General features: G+C 39.3%; 1 protein-coding gene across 4 annotated transcripts in view; it reads left to right on the forward strand.

The window, feature by feature from the left end:
• The window catches only part of AGPAT4 (1-acylglycerol-3-phosphate O-acyltransferase 4), a 72,030-nt gene that overhangs the window by 6,279 nt on the left and 49,548 nt on the right, over positions 1-16,203 (forward strand). For 3 of the 4 annotated variants that reach the window (XR_003959417.4, XR_012055138.1, XM_030268415.4), the window contains exon 2: positions 7,771-8,001. The exons of the other annotated variant lie outside the window; for it this stretch is intronic. Coding sequence is in view for 1 of the 3 variants with exons in the window: in XM_030268415.4 (XP_030124275.1) it covers positions 7,824-8,001 (178 nt within the window). In the remaining 2 variants the exon portion in view is untranslated. The remainder of the gene's footprint in view (positions 1-7,770; positions 8,002-16,203) is intronic. 4 annotated transcript variants of the gene reach the window in all.

The raw sequence follows: 16,203 nt of genomic DNA on the forward strand, positions 1-16,203 counted from the left end.
GAGGAATGGAGAAAGGAAGGGAAAGCAGAGTGCATTAGATCAGCACATACATCCTGGGTTGTACAGGAACATTTATGCCTATTGCATCATCTGCTTCCACTGAAGGTCCTCGTGGGATGTGTCCATTCCATCTCTGCTCTCTATGTGTGGCCTTTAAAAAGGTGTTGTGAGGCAAATATGAGGGGTGGGCAAGAAGGCAAATAAAGGAGTATGAAGAGTACCATTTTGTGTTGAAAGCTGGAGCCTGGGGAAGTGGCAGGTTGTGGTTCTGCTGTTGGCTGTTCCGTATATTTACCGTGTAACTTTCACAAGCTCTCTGCCTGGGGAGGTAAGGGGGTGCAGCAACAGGGATCTTTCCAGGTTTATTGTATTGGAGTCTTCTGAATGGCTTTTCCTATCAAATGGGATGGATAAGTACAGGGGAAAAAATGAACAAAATCCATAACTGGTTTCTAATCCTATATACATGAAGGATTTGATCTTGCATAGAGAAATGGACTTGCTCATGTTACTAAGTCTGCTGAGAGGCTATGAAACTCTTCTGCCTGGATACAACTGCTTATGTGTTAGAGCTGTGTTTGTCTGTTGCAGAACTGGTGTTAGGAGGTGATACTTTTGTGATCTAACTTTGCAACTCATTGTGGATAAGAATAGGAGGATTAAATATTTGAAGCTATGAAGTAAATGTGATCCATGTTTCTGTGTTGTCTCACACCTAAATGTGGTTTGGGTGCAGGGGAAGTATTTTGTCTCTTGAGACTGTAAGCAGTTCTTGTACCTTGTGCTGACTCTTTATGTTGCTGTGAATGTAATTTATAGTTCTTAAAACAAGATGAGGGCAATCAGTGGCATAAGCTATGAGTCTTCATAGGAGTGGCCTTCTTTCCAAAGCTTATCTCTTGATAAGAGAATGTTTGCACTCCCAGCACAATTTAAAAAAAGTGGCCCTGTTTATTTACCAGCTCCTGAATAATCCATTGTTGGCCTTCTTCCATACCCCTATTTATTTGGGCTCTTTTAAAAGAAGTGTTTTTATAATAACTACTGAAGTGGCTACTCTTGTGTTGGATCTGTTCCTGAAATGCCCAGTGTAGAGGTGGTCAGTGTGCCCTTGATAATGGGTAAGTATTACAAGGCAGGTAGCAACATCCTGCTGTACTGCCCCTGCTGCCTCTGTAGTTTTTAATGTGTTCATTTCCTGTGTAAGGAGTGATGGTGTGGATCTCGCCCTTGAGTGATTTTTCTTAGGCTGTGCATTGAGGATCAGTGCCCTAACTAGACTGACTCTGATCTCTGTACTTCAAATGAACAGTTGCCCAATTGGTCAGTGACTGTTCTGTACAAAATGTCAAAATTTCATACATCACAAATGCAAAAGCATCTCTACTTACAGACTTACGTAGGTGTGTTTATATTTGCTAAGGCTTTTTTGTTGCAAATATTCAGAATCAGTAATTTAACAAACCACCTGTACTTTTGCAGAATACCATAAGTCACTGAAGTGACTTTGTGCAAGCATGTTTGTGGGGGGGTTGTTTTTTGTAGAATGCCAGATGACAGTAACATACGTGTCTGGTTGCCTTTGATTAAGCACTTAATGTTGACCATGAAAACAAATATTAAATTGTCTGTGAACATGTGATATAGTTGCCTGTCCTACACCCTTTGTGGTTATTCACCTCAGTTATTTTTGAGGAACTATTATTCAGGTTGCTTTTGTTAGTGTGACCGCATCCTGCTTAGCCCACATCCTGCTTAGATTCTTAGTATACTTTCTTGTCATTTTTTACTGTTTAGTCCTGCTGATTTGCTTAGTCCCTAAATTTTATTTGTGTATGGTGCTGCCCTTATTGTCAGTGCAAGTGACTTTTTTGTTAAAGTAATGAAGTAAAAAAGGAAACAGAGGGACTCAGTGGTCCGCAGGACTGAACTCTGATAAACTCATCTACATCTTGACTATCTTAATGCAGCTCTTTATTTTATTTTTTCCCAAGCAAATTGCAGATCATTGTGCTTTATATATATTTTTATGTATTAAAGTACAGAAATTTGTTTGGGAAACAGTTGAACAGCAACACTTAGCATTTTGGGAAGAAGCAACTTGCCTTCCAGTCCTATTTTTGTGAACTTCATATTCTGCACCTGAGATAACTGATGTACTTCACCCTCACGTATTTTTGAGGATCTCTTTAGAAGCTTGGAACAGAAGCCCTTAACTTCGAGGGGTTTATTCTTTCCAAATAAATGCCTCCTCTCAGCATCAAGCAGTGCAGTCTCTAAATGTTGCATCTCCAAGGAGTTTTATATTGATATGTGTTTAAGTTCATCTTCCTCCTCCCTGAATGTTTCATGTTTCTGGAAAGGAGCAAGACTGAACTGCTTCTCACCAGAACTTGGGCAGTTGCTCCCGATCTTTCCCATTCCTTCCCAGACAATGCATGCCTCTCTCAAACTGCTGTCTTCCTCCTCACCTTGCTGTATAAACATTGAGTCTAACAGGAGCCCTGCTGTGCATTTTGCAAGTAAGGTGTGTGTACACAGAGGACTTATGTCCTGGCAGGCATGCAGAGTTTGTGTAGCTGTTTTCCCTACATTAGATCACATCTGGAAGAAAACTTAAAAGGGAGAAGCGGAAAGCATTATGTTGTGATAACCATTTGAAAACTCACAGATTATTACTTCTATTTCTTCAGTTTACACTTTGTTATGCAAATTATCTCTCTGCTCACTAGAAGATAAACAGTAAGTCAGTTTTATAGCCGTTACATAAATTTGAAATTCTAAATCTTGCTAGTAGATGGTATGCATTCTTCAGCTTTTGAAACAGCCAGACTGACTGATCTCTCTGTTGTAACAATGTGCAGCTCAGGAATGCAGGACTCCTATAAAAATCGAAAGGCATTCCTAAGTTCTCTTAACTTTGGGGAAAAGTCTTAATATATGCTCAGGTTATTCCCCAGTTTGGGAATTTTTGGAGAAATTGTGGTGGGTTGACATTGGCTGACTTGGTTTACATCAAACTGTTCCCTCACTCCCCTTCTTCAGCAGGACATGGGAAGAAAATAGGACAAAAAAGTTCATGCATTGAGACGGGATTATTCAGCAGTTATCATCATGGTCAAAATAGACTTTACCTGGGGAAGTTTAATACAACTTATCATCAGCTGATAACAAAGAAGGACAGTGAAAGAATGCTGTAGTAGTTGCCTTTCGGGGGAGGTGGAAAGTGATTCAAACCCTAATTAAGCATGAGGCAAATAGATATTTGGTGTGGTGTGTACAGATACAGTCTCCTTGCAGATGAATACATACATGGATGCAACCTCACTTTTGCTAGCTTGGTGCTCACTGACCTAAAGAGAAGAGCACAGGGGCTTCCTGTGACTTCCTATGTGTATGTATTTCATGTTCAGCAGTGCTGTTAAATACACTCTGATGTGTATGCAGTGCTGCTGTCTGTGCTGTTTTCACAGAATCAATGAGGTTGGAAAAGTCCTCAGAGGTTGAGTCCAATCTGTGACAGAACACCACCATGTCAACCAGACCATGGCACTGAGTGCCAGGTCCAGTCTTTCCTTTAAACACCTCTGAGGTTAGTGACTCCACCATCTCTCTGGGCAGCCCATTCTAATGTCTAATCACCCCTTCTGTGAAGAAATTCCTATTGATGTCCAACCTGAACCTCCCCTCACATAGCTGAAGACTGTCCTCCTGTCCTGTCTCTGGTTGCCTGGGAGAAGAGGCTGGCTTCACCTGGCTGTACCCTCCTTTAGGGAGTTGTAGAGAGTGATGAGGTCACTCCTGAGTCTCCTTTTCTCCATGCTAAACACCACCAGCTCCCTCAGCCACTCCTCCCAGGACTTAGGATCCTGACCCTTCACCAGCTCCCCTGCCTTTCTCTGGTTGTGCTCCAGCACCTCAATGTCCTTTTGTAATGAGGGGCTCAGAAGTGGACACAGTACTCAATTGTGGCCTCACCAGTGCCAAATATAGGGGTTTTGGTGCCAACTGACTTAAAAGGCACTACTGAAGCTGCTTAATCTGATCTGAGCATATTTTCATAATAGTCTTTGTAATTCATCCATCCAAGAATCTGGTTTAGATGACAAAATGCAAGAATACGCATCATCATCATCTGGTTGGTTGTTTTTAAGTTGCAACAAAGCATTTGAAGACTGACTCAAAGAATAGATAAAAAGTGAAAACTTTCATGCAAGTTTGAAATATATACTGAAAAAAGAGGTAGAGTGCTAACTTGCCTCTCTTTCTAGGTGGGTGATATCAGCTCAATCTAGATGCTGTCAGATACACACCATGTTGCTTTCCACACTGCAATAACTCTATATACTACATGAACTTTGGAAACAGTGTGTGACAGTTTTTTGCTTATTCGTGTGCTTTCTCTAAAAGTGCAAACACTTAGGTTCTTTGTGAGGTCTCTAGTTGTAGTCTCAAAACACTTACTGACTTGGAAGTATGCAATAAAGCTGTTCATTGGGAGCAGGCTCTGCTGGCATAGAGTTCTTCACTTGGCATATAACTTCTATGTCTTCCCAGTCAGCTAGTCTAAGCAGAAGGAAATGCTGAGAGCAGTTGAAGTGGAAAACACAGTGGATCTTGCTGAAGAATGGAAGTTGGAGGGAAAAGACTTAGAATGAATAGTCATGTAATTTACTTTTAAACCTGAACATGTGACCTCTTCGTCACACGAATAGATGCTTGCTGACTTGGTCCCTAAACAGACATTTGAGGTTTGAGTCTTCTGTTCTGTATTCCAAAGAAAAACTGTTATAAAGAATGTCCCTATCTGCGTTAGATGCTCTAGCAAGCCATTTTCTCCTAATTAATTTTAAGGGGTGTTTGATAGAAGAGAGCTTCTTGGTAGTACTCTGATCTTAATAGCTTCTGAGAAAAATGCATTGATTAGCCCTTTGTTTTTAAAAGACTGCTGTAATTTTCAGTCATTATCTATAAGGAAATCCCTAATTTATTAAACCAGCATCATGGATTAAGAATTAAAGACCTGACTCTTTTATCACTTAAACTGGTGTTATGTTGATGTTACCCAGGAGGACTATTTGAAAGACAAAGTGTAAGGTGTTCCAGTGGACTCTTAAACACATGTTTCTAGACCTCATTCATGAGATCAAAACTGATTCTTTTTGTTATTTGTACTGAGAATAAATTGTATTCTTGGAGTTTGGGTGATGAAAACAGTAAAAAAAATCTGATGAGTTTATGTCTGAGAAAAGAAACTTAGATACCATTCCATATGCAATGTTTAGGTTGCATATTTTGTAGGTAGTCAAAAGAGAAAATTTCTCTGTGTAGTTTCCACTTTTCAGAAAAAAATAATTTAAGCAGTGTCTCTCATTTCTTGTTCCTTTTGCAAGCAAGTGAGGTTAGTTGCCTTTGGATGCTACTGCTTAAGTAGATTTAGTTTGCCTTAAAACAGCTCTCTGAAGCTTTACTGAATTGAAGTTTGATGGCTGAATTAGGAAAGTGAGGAATTAATTACTTTCAGACATTCCATTGTGTCTTAATAAAATTGTAAGGCAATAATTGTTTTATCAGGGTTATCTCAATATTTGTTTATTTCTGTGAGGTTTTATTTTAAATACATGTCAGGAAGTAAATGATTTGCATAAACGTAACATTTTAATAAAGTTTGGCATCTGTCATAACGAAAAGGTAACCAAAAAAATTACTGGATTAATTGGTGGAAAAAAGACTAATTATTTTTTTTACAAAGTCTATCTGTCAGCTGCTTTCTACAGTAAATTTATGTTGAGTATATCAAATAGTGAGTTTTCAGGTTTTCACGAAGTAAGCAGTACTCTGGTCTTTATTTGTGGCTGCTGTTTTTATGTTTTATCCCATGGCTGACTGATCTCTGGGAATTACCTTAGTGTGATTCTGTGGGATAGAATTAAACAGGCAGACTAGCACAAAAATACTTGTGATCATTTTTAGCCAAGGACAGTAGGATAAACCCAGTCATCAGGGTCTTGGACACTGTAGAGTCTTTGAAGCCATCCAGTTGCAGGTAGCTGGTTGCTTCTATTTTCACTGTTTTAAAGAAAGTTTCTGTCTTTTTTTCTTTAATTGTTTGGCTCTGTCTTCTTAGTCTTCATTGGAAGGATTGGAGAAGACAGCAGTGGTTTCTACTAGACAACATTTCTCATTCTGCTTGGCCTTCAAAAACAATGCCTTTAATCAAAGCCCAAGCTAGTAAATTGTCTGCTGCCCTAAGAATCATATCTTTAATAGGAAGGTTTGTTAAAGCTGGAAAAGTTTTTTGCGAGTATCATGACAGTGGTTGCTACAATATATAGAGGCCTGTTCTGCCATTCTGAGTGACAGCTGGTGTCAGCTGTGGTACTGAATAGTGCAGCAAGATAAAGGGAACAAAAGGGCACACTTTGCCTGCTGATAATAGGCTGGGGACTGCCATAAACTCTTTATATAAATTATACAATAATACCAATTCTCTTTCTTAAATTTTTCCTCACCTTCCTTGTGGTTGAAAAACTGGCTAAATAACTTCCGAAGGCGCTGCAGCAATTCTTGTGTGTGCTCTTTGCTGTGGCGAGCAGAGTCAGCAAAGACCAGTAAAACAAATGTTTCAGATCACTGATCTAGACTCAGTGCCTCACATAATGGGGTCTCATATAAACTAAAAGGATAGGCATAAAGATTTTTTTCATTGGTTAATTCCCTAGGCTGCTGACGGCTGCTGTTTTGTTATTGCATGCGACTGGCACATTTAGAAATACTGTCTCAGGGCTTCCTCCCTGGGAAAACTATTCCATGCCTCAGAGGGGAAGCAGTGGAGGAGTGGAACAGGATGGCAGAAGCACCTCCTGTCTAACTGTATGCAGAATACCGGGGTTGTGTTTACTGAGAGATGAGTGTTCATTCTAGCAGTGGTGGTAGTGATGGTAGGGGGAGGTCAGTACAATATTTGATAGGTCAGAATTCTCTGCAGAGGACATTTCCTCTGAATGCTCAATTGCTGATGTTGGACTGGACCTTTCCAAAATTACAAAAACGTTTCATAAGTAACCTTAGGATTGATTCCTTTCTGGAAACACTTCTGGGTCACGGGTTAGTACTGTTATTGATGTTTCATTTCTGGGTTTCTGGATTATAACTGACAGAATCAGTGTCAAGGAATAATTGAAGAAAATGTGTGTATTGTGCATAGCCAAGCTTTTATTTTCTTGCCAAAATCAAGTGTTATTTGAGTATGAGGGGAGAAGAAGACAATAAAGCTAGAATTAAGGGGTTGCTACCTCTTGTTTGGGGACCATAGCTGGGATAGCTTGTAGAGAAAAGCACATCTAACCAAGCTCTAAAGCTTGCCTTTACTGCTCTTGAAGATTACAGAGGTTGCAGTGTATGCCTCATGAAGTACAGACAAGTCAAATAAAAATATAAGTTCATATCAAAGCTGTCATATATTTCAGACCAAAATATTTGCTCATATTTTATCAATGAAAACCTTATAGAAGAGTATTGCTGTCCATGGAGTGGAGTTATATACTCACAGGTTTTACAGAGTGAAGATTGAAATTTAAGAATTTGTTTCCAAATCCAAATGTAAATTGGTTCACAAATACAGTATTCTCTTTACACTGTTACTTTTGCAAATACTGACATCAAGCCTTTTCCTATGATAGACTTAATTTTAAGTGTAAGCATAAAGTTTGTTTTAAGTCTGTAGAAATAAATGCACTCTGTAACTGCTGATACTATTTGGTTTTGCAGGTTGTCTTCTGAATTTTGTGTCTGAAGGTATCCTCTTGCTTTCTCAGCAAATCATGGACATCGTTGGCTTTCTGAAGTCTCAATTCATTTGCCACCTTCTGATCTGCTACATATTTATAGTGTCAGGACTGATCATTAACTTCATGCAACTCTTTACACTTATACTTTGGCCAATCAACAAGCAACTGTTCAGGAAGATCAACTGCAGGCTGGCTTACTGCATTTCAAGCCGTAAGATTTCTTTTTTTTTTTTTTTTTTTTTTTTTTTTTAATTTAAGTATTTTCATATTTTGTCTTGAGGGAATTGGTAGAAAAGTTCTGGATTTCAAAGCCTTTATAAAGGTCATGTCTGCTTCTTACAGCACCTGCTCTTGTATGAAGAGATGTATGCCTTGTTGAAATGTCTTCTTGTGCTGAAATGTTTTGCTGTTTTATAGTGGGATACTTGCTTGCCTTACTATGTTGAAGTAAGATTTCCTCTCATTTGGTTATCCATCATGAGAAATCCAAATGAGAAATATTGACCAAATAATGCATCTCAGCAAGTTCAGCTATTATCTGTAGGCTTACAGTGTTAACAAATCACTTCCAATAATGCTTTCAATCTTTTTATCACCCATGATTTTGTTTATGATCTTGGTTTAAATGTTTCATGTGCAAATCCTATTCAGGACTGGGAAATAACAGAAAAAAAAGGAAAAATCCTTGATTCCTATTGCTTTTTTCCTAAAGCCAGTTATAAACTGTTTTCTTTGAATACTGTTTTAGATCTTAAGCTGCATCTGTATGTATTCAGTATATGCATGTAGTTATAATGCAAAATACAGCAGGTAGCCTGTAATCATTTGAAAGAAGCAGGGATTACAACGATACTGATTTTTCTGGGGGAGATGGGAGCATGAGTTCACTGCTGAGAGATGTGACAGTTTACTGCACTTAATGAAAACAGGTAATTCCAGTAGAATGAGTGACAGCTGTACCTGTTTGTTTGTTCTCTGTTAGTGGGATCTTCACCTGACAACAGTGCATTATCACAGCATGTGCAGTTTTCTTGTTAGAATCAGTTTGCTTATATATTTACTTTTAAAGAGCTACAACTGCAGTTTCAGCAATTCTATTGTACTGCTGCTTCTGTCTTCCACATAACTGCATTAACTTAGAGCAGAGAGAATTCTCCACTGAAACTCTTACAGAAATGCTATGGGAATGCTTATAGAAATACATTCAGTATTTAGGAGTGTGCTGTTAAATGTGTTCGCCTTCCAGAGATATTTCCCTGGGCCTTTCTGAACCTCAAAAGTAGTTTCTTAGAAGGAAACTTGTTGAAAAATGCATGCTTTTTGTTGCTCCTTAAAGATTATTCAAGTGTGGTGTCCCTGTCAATGCTAAGTAACTTCTGGATGTTTTCATACTGGGGAAAACAACCCTCTCATATAGCATTTAACAGTTGTGGTGTAGAAATGCAGCAAAATGGTTTCTTTCAAGTAACCTTTTCTACTACTAGGACCCTGAAACAGAAAATCATTCTTAGTATTCAAAACGAACTGTGAAATAGAAATCTGTCACATGCCTCAACCTGGGGCCACTTGGGATTATTTATCTTTCATCAGTGACTCTGATGAGCAATGATTCAAAGCATATTTTTAAAACATACTTTTGACTTAAATTTCAAGTGCGTCAGAGTTTATAGTCCCAAATAAATTGGTGATGCTGTTTTATTATTTCTGTAATGGAGAGAAGATGTTCTTTCTGAAAAATTTCGTTTTTACTGTCTGTGTGTATGTCCCTGAAGTATTGAGTTTGCAAGTGCTATTCATTTGCATGTACAAAGTGTGGTATTGAATCTGGCCAGGTTTTTACCTTTTGCCTGGCAGCATAGTGTATGTTTGTAGAAGATACTGTACAGCTGTATATAGGTATATATTATTATTTTTCATGCAATGCCTTCTGGTCCATTCTTGCTTTTGGCTACTGAGTGCAGAGATACCAGATGTTCTACAGTCTTCAGGCTGAATCCTTCAGTTTAGCTCAATCTAGTCTGATCTAGTGAATGGACAGTATGGAGGAGGGAGCAGTCCTGAATGCTTGTTTGTCCTTGGTGGGGCAGATGGCTTTGTACTCAGGGTTGCTGATCTAGTCTTCGGTGTTGATGACACTGGAATAGGTGTATTGTGAGGTTTTTGCCCAGTCATGCTCAGAATAAAGCATGTCTAGGTTAAAGCCGTTTATTTTGGTTTTACAACAGAGCAAGCTAGCATTTGATGAGTCACCCTTAGCTGAGTGATATTTGGAAAGGGGAAAATGATAGTTAATTTGAAAAACTATTTCAAAGAACTTAAGACCAATTAATCAAAATAGATGTGTTTTTGAGGGCCATTGATGTGGTGACTAATAAGTCGGGTCTGTATGGATCTGATGAAAGTCATGGAAACAGCCTACAGTTGGAGACAATGAGGTTCAGCATTGGAGAATATAAAGACGCATGTGCTTTTGCAATGGTGACAAGAATCATGTTGTCTTGAGAGCCTGATACAGCCTGAGTCACCAAGTCAACCAAAGAGTGAAACAGAGCAGGCATGGTTTAATTGAAAAATGAAATGAAAGCAGCAGTTGTCCTTAGATCCTGCAAGTTCAGTTGTTTTCCATTTGATGTCAAAGGTAGAGATAAATGGCTCCATGAAATTGGAGAGTTATTTTGTCTTTGATGCTGTGCTCTTTGGGCAAGGTGGGGGTTTTTGTATTTCAAGTAGTGGTATTTTCTTACACCCTTTTTCTTCCTATCTCCTTCCTAGTATAAGGACGTAATAGTCTCACTTCTTTTCATGCACTGTGTGCTGTCATAATGCATATGGGAAGCTAAAGTTCTATTGTGATTAATGACTTGTCCTCACTTGAGTAGTACAGCTTGAGTTGGACTGCTTCTCTGTTCACATTGATCAAACCAAACTAGCTTGAGTTAAAGTATTCATGGAATCATTAAGGTTGGAAAAGACCCTTATGATTGAGTCCAACAGTCAGCTTGGCACTGCCAAATCCACTGCTAAACCATGTCCCTAATAGCCACATCTACACATCTTATAAATATCTCTAAGGATAATGACTCAATCCTAGGCAGCCTGTTCCAGTGCTTGATAACCCTTTCCATGAAGAATGTTTCCCAAATATCCAATCTAAACCTTTCTGGGTGCAGTATGAATCCATTTCCTCTTGTCCTGTCTCTTTTTACTTGGGAAAAGAGGCCAACCCTCACTTTGCTACAGCCTCCTTTCAGGTAGCTGTAGTGAATGATAAGGTCTCCCCTGATCCTCCTTTTCTCCCTCAGTTGCTCCTCATAAGACTTGTGCCACAGACCCTACAGCAGCTCCATGCCATGAACTGGCTGCATGGAGTATCTGTGGTTGGGTAGTTGAGCACAGGTAGCTGTGCAGGCTGCTGCTTCTCTCCTCTGAGTTTGGCACCTGCACTACAGCTTCTCACCATAACTGCTGACAGCCCAGAAGGCTAAAGCCACACACATCAAACTTCTTATCAATGCAAGTTAAAGAGTTAAAAACCTGGTTTCCAGTTTGAATTGACAGAAGGATTAACTAGAGCAACAACTTGCTTTTAATGAAACAGAGCAGGTATAATGGCATATACCAAGTTGCCTTCAGCAACTGATGATAAGTTATTACCATTCTTGAAACCAATTGTGAGACAACAGGGTGAGCTTAGCTTCTCAACTGACCTACTCCAATATGTAATAGCATTGGGGATGCTCACCAAAGGGTGTGTTATCCATTTCCCATATTGAGATTTGGGTTGCTTTTATATCTCCAAGATACTTCTCATACTTTACTATGAATAAACTTGTCCTGTTTGATCCTGTTATCCCATTTGACAAATATATACAGAATAATGGTTAGTTCTAGTCCTATGCCCTCTGTATGTAGTGATCTTTACTGAAGAGAGTTGTTGCAAAGAGTGGACATCCAGCTTCAAAAGGACAAACTTTTGTCTGTGCTTGAAATGAGCCAAAAGATTGGTAAGGGTTATGCACCCTCTTTCAGGTTTTAACAAACAAACAAACAAAACCCCCCAAAACAAAGAAAGCAAAAGAAACTACACACACACAATTATTAGAACCTAATAATCCTCCCAAAATAAAAACAGGACACCAGAATCTTAGGGATTCTAAATTGCAGAAAATATTTTCTGGCTTCAAATATATATTCATGGATGGGTTCAACTGCCTGTTAACTCCCCCTTTTGTAAAATGACAACCCTGGTAAACTCCCTCATACAGAAATCAACAGAGTGCACCCTAATAAGGAAATTGAACACTGCAAACCTCAATAGGGTGATAACAATAAAAATTTCAAATATAAGCGTGCTTGGAAGTTGGCTTAAGAGCAAAGGTTGGGCAAGCAATCAATCTTGGGTTTTATTTTTAAATAATTTAGGAACAATTTGTCCTCAGTTGCTTCTTCTAAAAGACAGAGAACCAAGGTAGGAAGCACTTAGTATGGAATACATCACAGTTCTCATAGAAGCTGATTGTACCTGAATTGGAAGAGTTGGGAATACATCTTATTCCTCCCTCTTACATCATAGCAAATCACCCCAAGGGGTACACACAGCTTTTCTGCAGTAGCTTGTAAAGTTGGCCAAACACATAGAAGGAACTTGGATTCACGCCATGTGTACGCATGACTGCTCAGTTTGCTGGGGAGTGGGAAAGCGATTTGTGCTTCCCAAATCACTTTGTGCTTGCTTGGCCTTTGAAGTGCAACCCCAGGTAAAGTAGAGTGTACTGGGATCCTGTGGACTGTTCAGGATGTGTGCCTGGACTGTGAGAATGGGACATACACATACAGGATACATGGTTTCTTTAGAGATGCTGAGTTGAGGTATTAGCCTGTGAGTAGAGCAGTGTTGTTATCTTGTCCTCTTGCTGCCACTGTACTGGGGGGAAATGAGCTTCTTGTGCTCCCAGGGTGAGTGGCAGACTGGCTTCCTGCTGACTCTGCACCAGGTGAACATTGCATAAACAGAATATCTGGCAGTAATGACATGGTTGTGTAGACGTGTGCACAAGGGCCTTAAAATCAACCAATTTAGCTTCTAATCTGCCTTCATAAATAAATTACGGTAGTACTAATACCTGTTGTTGTGCTATGAAAGGGATGCTATTACACCTGTGGGTAAAGTTACATTATGTAGGCTGCGGTTTGTAGATCCTGCTGAGGAGAAGGCCCTTGTTTGCATAGAATGAGGCACCCTGATGCCTGTTCATTGACTGCAGCAAAAGCAAGATGGAAACTGGTTATTCTTATAACTGAGCTTCCTAGAAACAAAACCAGACGAAATTGAGAACTGCTTCAAGTTTCATCATCTTGTCTGACTTACAACACAGTAAAGCTAATTCCTTCTATGTGCAACTATAGGTTTTGCAGTGTGAGGACTGAATATCTGAATGAGGCTTTGTGGTGGTGTGTGGCCAGTTCTTTGTTTCTTGGAGTGTAGAGGAGCCGTCAGCTATTTTACTTGTTTGTATGAAGATGGTGCTGAGGCAGGGAGGAGAATTCTTGCCTCTGGTGCAGTTAAGTAGTTGGGAAGGGCTGGGAGGCAAGAGGTACACAGAGAAGTATGACTTTCTTCTTCCACTTCTCCTTACCACCATCTTATGCTGTAGAGGAAGCAGTCTGCTATTATCAAAGTATGTCACAATGTTCTTAACACAGTTCTATAGTATTTTATTTATAAAGGAACCTGAGTTATGCTTGTCAGTGTTGATATAGCGAAGAGTTTTCGAAGGACACTTAGGACTGCTTTCTTAACCTCTCTGAAATGTTGTTTTGAGTAATCTGTGCAAAATGTGTTTTTTCTCAAGAGCTACTTGTCTACACAAGCCTTTGTTATCTTACTTCCGCACGCCACATCCACACAAAGCCACTCGTGAAGATTATGGAAAGTTTACAACAACTACTGGGGGAAAGTTGGAGGCCAGATTTTATAGTCTTGCAAAGGGAAGATGTTGGTTTTATTTGTTAGAAAACTAGACCATCACCTTAGCCTTCTCTTTTCCTCTAAAAGTCCATATTAGTTTTAATGTAGATAAACTCAAGAAAAAATAAACTTTAGTAGAAATCATCTACCCTAAAGTGTCATCTATTCTAATTCATTAATGTCTTCCTTCAGCCTGTTTCCTAAACCCTTTTATACCTGTTTTGTACGTAAAACAGTGCTTCTGGTTTTCTGAACAATTCTTCACTTAGCCTATACCTTGACTTTCTCTACTTTAATTTCGAAAGACAGAAGGATCAATTACTGCACCAGGTTTTCCATTCTTTTACTGGTAGAGTAAGATAAAGTGTTGTCTGTGTGTGTGTTTGCTGCATCCATCAGAGCTTGAACTTTTTTTCCAGATTGTGTTTGTGGAATTGCATTAATTGCTATTAAATAAGTCCTCTTCAGTGCCTAGTACATGCCTCCGTATTTTCCCTACTGTCAATAACTTGCTGTATCAACTAATAACATTTCAGTCCTTCTCATTTTGTGTCACTTGTAGGTATTGTTACTCTGTTTCCATAGATGTTCAAGTATTGGCAGTGAGCTAACTGGTGAGAATGGATCATAGAAGACTGTATGCTGATTGCAGGCATGCTGTGTGAGTGTGGTGAAGGCGTGTTTGAATGACATCTGTGCATGACTTTTACCAGAGTTCCTCGTTCAGCCTACAAGGGATATGATGTGTTATGCTCAGCTCTCAGTTCAGCAGAAAGGGACTGCTTTCTGTGAAAATGAATGTGAAAGAAACTTTTGATACTGATGCTTTCTATACAAGACTAGTGAAAAGCTAGAGAGGCATTTAGTCTGGCCTTTAAGGAAAAGGGCATCTCCACTGTCACTGATACTATTTTGTTATTGCTGGAGCCTTTGTAGAGGTCACTTGTCTACTTGTCTTCATTTTCCCATTTTCCTTTTCTTTTTTTTTTTTTTTTTTTTTTTTTTTCATCAGATTCCTGAAGAAGTATGATGCTGATAGTCTGCAGACTGGAAAGAGGTGGCAGGGAAGCAATAGGTGAATGGCATCCTGTTTGGTGTCTAGCATCACACATAACAAAAATTAGAGCACCTTTCGTTAAACATTAGATCTAGCCAGCAAACTTCCTAGATTCCTGAACTGGGGTAAATTTTGGAGTGTTTATACAAAAGCATTTCTATCTGACACAGCATAACTCAGCAATATGATATCTGATGGTCTGTGACATAGCACAGAATCTGAAGATGTTCTGATGCTACAGTTGTTTATTCATTAAGGGTGAATATCACAGTCAAAAGATCATTTCATATTTGTAGAAACCACATTTTAGGAATAGGCTTGATCTTATTGTTGAAATGGTGCTGAAATGGAAGGATAGTCCCTTGATGATGTGGAAACTTTATGCAGAGATGCAGAGAGGAGCTCAGTCATCACCAGTTACAAGCAAGTACAAACTAGCAGTAATCCAGCCCTCTCCAGGGAAGCACAGAACCTCCGCAGGAAGGACTAGTGTGGGAACTCTGAATTCCCGGTGTTCAGTCAGGGAAGAGATCTGCTGGTGTAATGTCCTAGTGAGGTGCATTGTCTTCTCTCATTTGCTCTTGGTTTGCTGCATCTTTTACCCCCTCCCACACCTTTCTGGGCAATGTGCACCCCTGAAAGTGTATGTCTAAGTGATTTTTCCTGATCCAGAACCATAGCCATATACCAGCAAGTTTTCATGGAGTAGGTTTTCAGGCTTGTCCGTTAACGAGAATTTCAGCAGCTGGGCCAGTGAAAGTATCTAGTATCTGACCACTTTTTGCAGGAGGATTTCCAAGCCAGTAGGAACCAGTATGTCCTTTCAGCAAATACTTGAGGTTTTCCAGTGTGACACTTGAGATGAAAGAGCTTCTGAGTGCACATACTTGGCACTCTATGTGGCTAGGTGTTTGTTTCCTGTGACTTGCTTGCAACCTTCAGATTAAGGCTTCTTGCATAAGGATTGTATTGTTTTCTCGCTTCTGAGACTGTTGCTGAATTTCCTTTACATCTTTACTCCATTTTGGAGTTGTATATGATTAAACATGCTTCATCCAACACCATATTCAGAAGGAGGAATCCTTTAACTGTGAATAAGAAGCCAAATAAAAATGTGTTCAAAACAATTTTTTCATCTGCTTGGTGTCAGAAAGGCAGTTACCTCTTTTCCAGACCCATTTTGTTCCTTGCCAAAATGTCATTTGAAACAAAATAAGGAACCAGAAGAAGATTACAATGCAATTGTTTGTGTACAGATTGTTTTGCTCTTCACTTAGCACACGTTTATTAGTATGGTTCTTCTGTGTGCTTTTTCTGTACTCAGGCAAATTGCACTGGAGTGTCAATAACTAACATTCCTTTTCTCTCATGATTCTAAGTTCACTTGG

Source organism: Taeniopygia guttata, chromosome 3 (genome assembly GCF_048771995.1).
Source record: "Taeniopygia guttata chromosome 3, bTaeGut7.mat, whole genome shotgun sequence".
Lineage (NCBI taxonomy): Eukaryota > Metazoa > Chordata > Aves > Passeriformes > Estrildidae > Taeniopygia > Taeniopygia guttata.